This window comes from Nestor notabilis, unplaced genomic scaffold (genome assembly GCF_000696875.1).
Source record: "Nestor notabilis isolate BGI_N333 unplaced genomic scaffold, ASM69687v1 scaffold984, whole genome shotgun sequence".
Classification (NCBI taxonomy): Eukaryota; Metazoa; Chordata; class Aves; order Psittaciformes; family Psittacidae; genus Nestor; species Nestor notabilis.
Genome location: NW_009925846.1, coordinates 47,167 through 57,369, shown reverse-complemented (window position 1 = coordinate 57,369; position 10,203 = coordinate 47,167). Strand labels below are relative to the sequence as shown.

Here is a 10,203-nt window from a genome sequence, read left to right as displayed (position 1 = left end):
TCTTGCTTTATTTTCCTATCCTCTATAAAGACCAAACTTTCTTTCTAAAAAGAAAGAAAATATTATACTATTGGATTTGAGAGTCTTTTTGGAAAGAGATATTTTTCACATTCATACAGAACTTTAGATATTCCTATGACTTTTCCCTTTCTGTTGTCTTAGAGAATACCTTTGCTTTTAAGCTGTCCTGCATAGTACAACTCAGCCGTACTTTGTTTTGATGGAAATTTACAGTTTGATAGAGGCTTACAGTTGATAAATTATATTTTTGTGAGTAGTAGCTGATGCTGTTGACTGCTGTTAAAAAGTATGTGTTTACAAAACTTGCCAAAACATATTTTTCAGCTTCTGAAACAGAGTTAATTTCTGGTGGATCTGATAAACAGCTCATTCTGTGGGAGTGGAATGGAACAGGAGCATGGAATGACCAGGTGAGCAGCAATAACCTCTTTGTAAAACTCCCCCTGCTGTAGTTTCTCATGTATCACAAATTACCTGTTTTGTCTGTATTTCTTATTCATAACTCTTCATTTTAACTTGACTTTTGAACCCTCTGTGTATGTACTTCAAATTGTTGATATTCTGTCATGCTGTGTGTTACTTTAAATGTTGTTTCTTCTGTCATTTGTCTTTTTCTAATCAGCCTTCATTAAGAAATTAGCTAACCAGTTGTCAGGTAGACTTGTCTAGCATGTCTAAAAGACCCTGTTTGTCTGTTCTTGAGTCGTCAGCTTTCTGATCGCATGTAGCACTTTCCTTTAAGCTGCCTTAAAAATCTGTGAACCATGAGGTTCATTTTGAGTTCAGCTTTGAACAAAATCTTACCACGTCAATAGTCATTATTATGTAACCCTTCTTTGTATTTTCCTGGAATATGCTATAACTTAAGCATAGCTTGGCAGATGCTCTGCTGTTGCAGCTATAGAACTTGTTTTCAGTGTTAAAATATTTCTTAAAATGGCTTGAAAAGTTCTCTCAGATAAGTTATTGGAATTTGAAACTTTGTAAAACTTTCTGATGTGTTCAGCTTGTGAAAAGGGTTCCTCTCAAAGGCCATGCTGAAGCTGTTTGTGCTGTGGATGCTGTCTACCAGTCAGATGAACCTGATTTAAAACTGCTAATAGCTTCTGCAGCTTCTGACTCTACTGTGAGAATCTGGTCTCGACATGGTTCAGAAGGTAACTTTTTAACAAACTTTGGAAGCAAAAAACTGGCTTAATAAAAATGATGCATGCTTATCCATTGAAGTACTCTGCTAAGTACTAACATCTTTTATTGCAACTACATTGATTTCTCCTGCAGCTTTGGTACATCAAACCATTGTATTGCTCTTTGAAAGCTAAGGGTTATGCTAGATAAACAGCTTTGGGTTAGTGTTGTTCTGCAGAATGATTTATCTTTGTTTTCATCAGTGATGTGTTTGCTGAATTTACTTGTTTCTCTTAAGTATGTGTGCAGAATCTGATAATCCGAACCATCATTTTGCCCTGTAATGTGCGGGCAGACTATCTATATGTATACGTGTGTGAAGTAAAATAGTTAATGCTGGCATTAGAAAGGCGAGATTAAACCGGTCACTTGTTTATTACTATTGACTTGAGTCCAGTGAAGTTTGGGGTAATAGGATATTGACCCGGTGAACTAGGCTCTTGCATAAAAATGTGGCAGAACAGCTATTTGAAATATGTAAGAAATAAATAGTGTGGATAATCTAGATTTAAAATGGTACTTCTAAGTTGAGTTATACTGACTGCACTTTGAAGCTACTTGGTTTTATCTGCATTGCCCTGCCTTTATAAGTGAAATAGGGGGGAGTTACTGATCTTCAGTCCCATGTTCTGGAAGGCATTTCTCCTGCTTCCAAAGAACACCATGATGTACTGTCCTGTCCTTTTTCTCTTGCTGTTGTCAGAGGGCTTTTTCATAGAAACAGAGATCTCAGGGGTGTTTGCAAGTTTTTGCTTGTCTCTCTGTCTGCTCAGGTCATGGAATGAGTTTTAGCTTTCTGTGTAGTGAATGCTGTTGCCGCAGGATCTCATTTGCAATATTTATCACTTCTGATGTTTTACCACAGTGAAGCTGTACAACTTTAATACTCAGTGGAGAATAGCGACTTATCTTCTAACTGGATGAATTCCTGTGGCCCCACAGAAGATAGCGTTGTTTAGGCTTCTGAAAAGAGTGGAAGCTTTTCAGCTCCTTAAAATAAAATTGAATGGGAAATTTTAGCTACATAATGAAGTAGGAAATTACAGTATAACTGTAATACTTATGATGAATAAGATCAACACTGTCGTTCTTGTTTCCTAGCTAAATGCATTGAAATTCTGCAGTTTGGAAATGGATTTGTTATGGATGTCTGCTTATCTTTCTTGCCTGGCAGCAATGGTAAGTACGGCTGCACATCTTGAATATCAATGCAGGATATGTAAAATCTAAGAAATCCCCCCAACAGATTTTAATTTGACTGACTGCAGACCGTTGTGGAATAATTTTTATTTTCTATGGAATCAGCCTAAGCTGTTGCTTGTATCTAAAGATTTTCACTGGTATCTTGTATGTAAGTATTTTCTTAGCAATTTGAAAAATATTGACTGATTATAGTGTCTTCAGAATGATGCTGAAATGAAGAACTTTGCTTGAACTCTTGAGACAGGGAGCTTAAAAAGGGGATATCAGGGCTGTAAGTGAATGGTTTAAGCGCAGCTGGTAACTTGGAACCTCGCATCTGCTCACTCATTCCCCCACTTCTTTCTACCCCTGCTCCCGGAGGAGAATCGGAGGAATGTAACTCCCACGGGTTGAGATAACAGCACTCCAGTAACTAAGGTATAATACAAACCACTACTGCTACCACCAGTAATAATAATGATAAGGGAAATAACGAGAGGAGAGGATACAATTGCTCACCACCTGCTGACTGATATCCAGCCCAACCTGAGCAGCGATCTGGGTCTTCCGAGCAACTCCCCTCAGTTTATATACCGGGCATGGTGTGCTGTGGTATGGAATACCCCTTTGGCCAGTTTGGGTCAGGTGTCCTGTCTCTGCTTCCTCCTGGCTTCCCCTCCTCCCTGGCAGAGCATGAGACTGAGAAGTCCTTGACTGGAGTAAGCATTACTGAGCAACAACTGAAAACGTGTGTGTTATCAGCGTTTTTCTCAGACTAAAGTTGAAAACACAGCACTGCACCAGCTACTAAGAAGGAGAAAAATAACTGTTACAGCTGAACCCAGGACAGATAGGATGATGCTGTTAGTTTCACCCAGTCTTTGTGGTGCTGCTGCATATGCTTATTCTTGTTTGGATTGAAGGGCAAGATCCAGAAAAAGAATCTGCAGGCCTGTGTTAAAATTTCAGATTAATGAGCAGTATTTATCACCTGTTCAGTCTTAAATGTGAAAACCTTGAAATGCTAGACAAGTTTAATTTGATGACTACTCTGTGTGATTTTTATAGTCTTATATTGATGTAAATGTTCAGACTTTACAGCCTGCCAGAGGCACATTCTTCTGTTGCAAATTTGTAGAAGATTAAAAAGAAAAAAACCCAAGCCCCAAAACCCCCAAACAACTAAATGTCTCATTTGCAAATTTGTAGAAGATTAAAAAGAAAAAACCCAAGCCCCAAAACCTCCAAACAACTAAATGTCTCACCAAGCCAGATACATGTGTTGAATTAGGTTTGTGTTTAAGTATCATTAGAGCCTTTCACAGTTTCTTACTGTATCTAGAGTTTTCAGCTATTTGCTGCATGTGTTCCACGCTGATGTGTTGTTTGATTGCATGCCTCCAGAGCAGTTATACATGAGCTTATTTCATTCTTTGGCTTGTGATAGTTCTAAGAGATATGAAAGCTCTAGCAAGATGAGTTGTCCCATCTGAAAATGCTAATGTCTGATACCAAAAGTAGCAGCTGCATAGCTAAAGAACTTTAAACCTCTTTTTCCTGTAAGTATGCTAACAGGCGGTCGTTGAGCTGAAATGAAAAGGCTGGGGGCTAAATAAAAATCATTACCTCCATCATGAATTTTCGTTAGAAGTGGAGAGTCTGTGGTGCCAGTTTAATGAGTATAAAATTCATATTGCAAAGCAATAGATTATTTATTCATTTATGATACTGTACAGGTAAGAGATTCTCACTGTAAGGCTCTAGAGTAGTGTGTCTTTTTAGTGTTGAAATCATGTTGTATATAAAGAAGTGACCATTCATTTGGGAAACACCTTAAATAAAGACTGTCGTATTAATTCTTAAACCTAAATGCTTCTGAAACCAGAATTGCGTGGAGTGCTTGAAGCTTCTTTAGATGGTGTCATAGCAAGCATTTTGTTCTGCTGTGATAGTCACCAAAGCCCAATGTTGCTTGAAGTTGCATTCAGAACAGGAGAATCCTTAATTACGGCCTCCTCCTGTCCCAGTTCAAATTAGTTATCCAAAACAGTACAGTGCTTATAACCTGAAAAAGAATACTTTACTTTTCTGAAGAACTGAAATTACTTTCAAATAAGAAATTATTTGTGAAGGTCTCGTGTGGAATAAAAACCCCAAACAACCTACACATTTATGTTTTTAATGCCAGTTCCAATATGAATGATTTGTGCTGCTAAAGTTGTCAAGAAACAGTTTAGATTTTGAACCATAAATGTATGGTTAGAGGTGTTTGCCCTTAGAAATCTATAAAGAGTCTTTTAATATAGCAGAGCCATGTGTTGTATTTTCTTCCTAAACCTGACATAGTAGCCCATACAACTGAACTGGTTTTATTCAGAGTATGATGTTAATTCTAAAGTCTAAATAAAGTAGCTTAAATACATTATTAAAAATCTCACTGCTGATCATTTTGTCAGAAACATTGATTTGTGATGGGAGTTTGGAATTCTAATGACCTTCAGGGAAAAATGATCTATGATAACTTCAGGAGCTGCTCTGAAATCTTTATGAAGTCTATGTTGGTAGCTTTATTAAGATTTAAAGAAGGTTTTCTCTTGAGGACAATCTGCATTTCTTAAGTCAGGAATTAAATGCATATTTGTTTTTCTGAAAGTCGTAAACTACTCTCCTGAACTAGAAGCATTTACAGTAACCTCTAATTTTACTAAGCAAAGAAATTTAAAGCTTGCATTGAAAATTGATTCGTACATAACGGATGTTTTAACTTTCAAAAGACATTGAAGTTCATGATGCCTAGTATTTAAACTGATTGTCCTCGAAAATAAATTACTAAAAAAAGTTAAGAGCTATTTTTGTGGAGAAGTCAAACAGGGAAAGCCAATAGATTGTTCATAAAAACTTGAAAAATGATTTGCCCCTGGAGTTATAACTTAAGCGCTTTACTGGCAACCTTTTAGTTAAAGAGTTTCTTTGCAGCTGTTTTCTAAGTCTCGAAATGATGCTTAATCCTGGTTTTTTTGGTTGGTTGCTTTTTGTCTAGCAGTGTCTGCAGAAACTCTGCTGCTGAAATGGTGGGAGTACAATTTACTGTTTCACTGGTCTTGATCATCTGTTTTGTCATGTACTGTGATTCTTCCTACCACTTGGATAACTGTGTTGCTGTAGCTTGGCCTCTGATAAATAATAGTCTCCTCAGAACTGAATTACAACAGGTGAAAATAAAAAAAGACAAGTGAACTTGAAGAGCTTTGGCAATCACTGCCCCGCATTGCAATTGGACTACAGTTTCCAACTTGGCTGCTGAGATCAATAAAATACACATAATTAATTAAAATCTAATACCTGCACTTCTCACACATACGTGAGTTTGAAGGGAAATACTCTTTAGCATCTCAAGTATTTGTAGTTATTATTTACATGCCAAAATAACTTGAGAGTTTTGTGTTATTGAGATACTAGTTTATTTCAAATAGTATTCTGTCTCTAAGAAAATGTAAAAAAAGTGGTATCATTCTTGCCTGTCAGTATTAATATACTTATCGATACTATATTATTTACATATTTATGTGTATCCTACAATATTAGATTTTTGTCACTTGAGTAATGGGAGACTTTTTTTTTTCCTTTCCAGTACCAATACTGGCTTGCGGTGGTGATGACTGCAAAATAAGTTTATTTATACAGCAGAATGATCAGGTAATCAGTTTTTGTCTCTTGCTCAGAACGTTGCTCATATCTTCTGCTTCTTTTCATTTGTGCTGTGGATTTTTTGAGGCTCTTCCATAGCTAATCTATGTCTCTAGATAGCCATAACATACAACTACCTAATTCATCCGTTACCTAGTAATGAAATGCATGTACAGAACATTGAAGTTGGATTCAGTGCATATAAGTGTTAGCTTTTCTTATTTTTTACCCCTCTATGAAGATATCCTGTGTTTCTATTCATAGCTATGACTGTCCTTCTGTATTGTGTATCCATGCATTGAATGGTTCATATGGAAAAGATGTTCCTTTCAATTTATAAACTCTTAAAATAAATCTGTTCCACTCTGTGGAATTGTATGTTTGTTGCTAAATATGCTCTGTGCTTGTGAATGTCAAAGGCAGTATTTGAAGGAGCATGTGATCTAAAAGCACACGCATTTTTCATGTATTATTTGGAAGCTGGCAATCTTAAGTTTTTCATACAGATAAATGTTCCTTTGGAGCACTAGGAAGATTGTGTCCTCTCTTGCATCTGTTTTGCATTTGCATTTGTTAGACTCTAAAGCATATGTTGAATAACTGTTTTCGAAAACAGAAGTCAATGTTACCTCTTTCTCTCTGTCACTCCCTTAAAAAAACCCCAACTAAAACTCAAACCACAAACACTGCCCCCGATGCACCAATGATCCTACTATTCAGAAGCCCCTGTTGAAAATTACATATGTAGAAATCACTTACTCTTCTGGATTTGTTCAGACACAGTGCCCTTAGAGATTAAAAAACAGATAATCCCTTTTACTTTTTGAGAGAGATAAAAGCTACTTCATAGATAATTTTGGTTGTTCACGCTGTCATCTACAATAACAAGATCTTTTTGTGGTTGTTTATTAAATAAATACTTCAGCCTTTATCTGCTCTATTCAGTGATTTCTTGACCACTAAAAGAAAGAAGGGTTGCTTTCTTAGCTGCTTTCCCATCCCTCCATCCCCTCCCATGTAGTTTATGAATTACATCAGTTTAATGAGATTCTCTGGGAATTAGCAATGGCAGAATGCCACTTATGGTTCTCAGTGTGCTGAAGAAAGACTTTTATCTCAGGGGCTGTGCAGTTGATTTTCCTCATTAAAGATCTGGAACTTGTTTTCTTGTATGGTTCAAATTAACAAATAATATGCAGTTTGAGGGCAAAAAATGTTTAGATATACATAACTTATTTTGCCAGTTTTTGACCAAACCTTTGAATATAACAATATTCTTAGCTGTTCTTAAATGCAGTCAGTGGGGGATAAAGGAAAGTAACTGGAATAAACAAGCTCCACCTTCAGTTTCATAAGTAATTTATGGCGCTGTCTGTTTTTGGAGGTAGGAAACCTTGTTCATACAAGGGGTGAGGAATTTTCTCTTATTTTACATATGTTATTTTTCACACCTTCAGTTTTAAGAAGTGTTTTCACCAGCTGTCTTGGCAGAGTTGGTGTTCAGAGTCTCTTTTTTTTTTTTTTTAAAATGAGGTGGGACTTCCGGTTGGTGTCTGTCTTAACTTTCCAGAACATCTCTTTTAATTAAGTAGACTGTACAGATCTGAAAGAGAAGAGCCCAAACTTGATTCCATGTGGAGTAAAAGTGCCTGTGTAGTGCACTACAGCTGTTAACAGAATGAAAATATCCTTGCAAGCCTTCTGATACAGATTCCTTCCTAGCTGCTAGAGGGAGGTTCTCCTCTTTAGTTGGGTTATCTCAGATCGGCTGACACCTTTTTTTAATGGCTTCTGTAGAACTTTTAAAGGTATTTGAAGATTGTTACTTTCATCCTGCCATTTTTTACTAGAACTTAGTATAGAAGAGTAATTGGAATCTAAGCTTCTGCATCATTCCCTTACTGTTAAGGGCTTGTAGCTCTGTCCTGCTAGTTGTGGCTCTTGGAAACCTCTTCTTATAGTTGACATCCTAAAAAAGATTGTATGTACCCAAAGGCAGAATGTAAGTTAATAACGGGATATCCTAATGAAACTTGGAGGGCACTGTTAGACTCTGAGGGAGGATGAGGCATCTTTAGTTAGCTGATTCAGGCTGCCTTTTGATAAACTCATTAATTTTCCAGCTGAAATATATTTATTCATAAAAACTGCTTGGTTTTTGAAATTGAGTGGGCAGGCTTCAAATCCTTTAGGACTTTCTACCCGCATATCCCTTACTGTGTTAAACGGTAGAGAGAAAATGAACTCTTTGCTTTTCTGAGTTCTTGCAAGAAGGTATTGATTTATAAAAATACCTAGGGAAAAATCTTTCAGAAACCATTATATATCTTCCTGCTTGAGATATTACAGGCCTACAGAGGGGAGGTAAGTAAATCAGAGTATCAAAATAGAGCTTTAAAAGAAGACATTTTTATTTTGAGCTTGGTTTCTGAGAGAAGATACTGCAGAGTGTATTTGACTATGTTTCCTCAAAATAATTAGGTCTGATTGAAAAGTGTAAAAAGAGACTCAAAGATAATTCAGACTCTTTCTAATTCCATGACATTAACAGCTAGATAGAGGAGAGATATCACCTCTAGTGTCCATTGGAGAAAAGATGGGAAGACTTGTACCTCTGTTGCCAAATTTGTCAAGCAATACTACCAGTCTGGTCCTGAAGGACATATATGCAAAGTGTGGGCAGAGTTAGTTGTGCAGAGTGTGCTGGGCATGTTCACAAACAGTCTGGCTTCATTAGTTCTACCTACAGAACAGCTTTATTCTTTGCCTAAAAGAGAAGGGACTGGATTGCTGCTACACAAAAATGGTCAGAAATTAATTAAGAGGCGTGGGAAAGCCTGTGAAATAGGTGAGTCAGACCATGAGCTTTTGTTAGTTTGAACTGTTAGTACTGTAACTTTGTATGTATCCAGTGAGGACCAAGGGAAAAACTGAAATGGAGAAGGAGAAATATGAGACTATAGAAACAAAATCTTTAAGAATGATACATCAAAATACTTGTATTTACAAACTAGACAATAATAAAAACTTTGACTGAATAATTTACAAATAATGACCATGTGCATCTGCAAGAAGCTTTAAATTGATGCAGTTTTAGAACACAAACCTGAACAAACAATATGTGATACCAAGAGACACAGACTTCGAAGAAAATGACAAAAACAATACCAAAAAACCCAAGCAGAAGGCCTGACAGCAGCACTACTCCTTCCTCAGTTTCAGTGGACAGTTTTTATTTTTATGGGAAACAAGATACTGAAAATTTTGAGTGAACACTTGTTCGGTAGCACGGAAGAACTGCATGCTTGACTTATGGCTAAGCAGTGCCTAAATGCCTGTTTGGGAAATAACTTGGAAAGCTGGGGTGGTATTAATAACCCCAGAGTAATCAGTTTTGCTCTTTAAAAAGAGAAAATAAATGTCTGCTTTTCTTAATAGTTCTCTTTGATGTGAGACAATACAGGTAATGTAAAAAAATCTCAACACTTTGAAAATAGGAAAATTATTAGATGTGTGTTTAGATTAATATTAAAGTCAAGTTTCAGAAGGTATTCACACTGTTTAACATAAACGTAACCATAAAAGACAAGAATGTTAGCAACAATTCAGCCTGAACCAATCCTTCAGTTGGTAATAAATTTACCACCTAACATTGGTCAATGTAAAATACAGAGCATTATGTCAAAGATCATGTAAGTGAATGAATAAATAGGTGTTTTATCTATTATCTGAAATACATATTGCTAAAAAGGTGTTGGTTTTTTATTTTTAATGTATTGGTAGAAACATGTAGTCTTCAGAAAAACCTTTAGGTTGCTGGTTGATCTCTCTTCCTGGGCTGCTTCTGCCTTTATTTACAGATAACCAGTTGGGTGTTTTAACATAAATACCTAGCTGGAATGTCACATCCAGAAGTGTCAGTGAGTGCAGGAATGACTAGCCAGATGAGGCTTAGGTGGCTGTGAGAACACATTCTTAAGACCAAAACAGTGTGATTTGGAAGTTTCTGTTAAGCTATTCTGGTAGTGTGTCTCATACACAGATCATTCTGTAAGACTGCAAATGCAGAACAAGGAGAAGCTAAATGGTGGTGTTTGATGGGAAGGTGATTTTAGAGAACAGCAG

General features: G+C 36.5%; 1 protein-coding gene across 1 annotated transcript in view; it reads left to right on the top strand.

Annotated features, from left to right (window-relative positions):
- Window positions 1–345: 345 nt before the first annotated feature.
- The window catches only part of ELP2 (elongator acetyltransferase complex subunit 2), a gene marked incomplete at its 5' end in the record, with an annotated part of 34,896 nt that continues 25,038 nt past the window's right edge, over window positions 346–10,203 (top strand). The window contains 4 exons of the mRNA XM_010013220.1: window positions 346–431; window positions 1,028–1,178; window positions 2,311–2,388; window positions 6,023–6,087. Of these exons, the coding sequence (XP_010011522.1) occupies window positions 346–431; window positions 1,028–1,178; window positions 2,311–2,388; window positions 6,023–6,087 (380 nt within the window). The remainder of the gene's footprint in view (window positions 432–1,027; window positions 1,179–2,310; window positions 2,389–6,022; window positions 6,088–10,203) is intronic.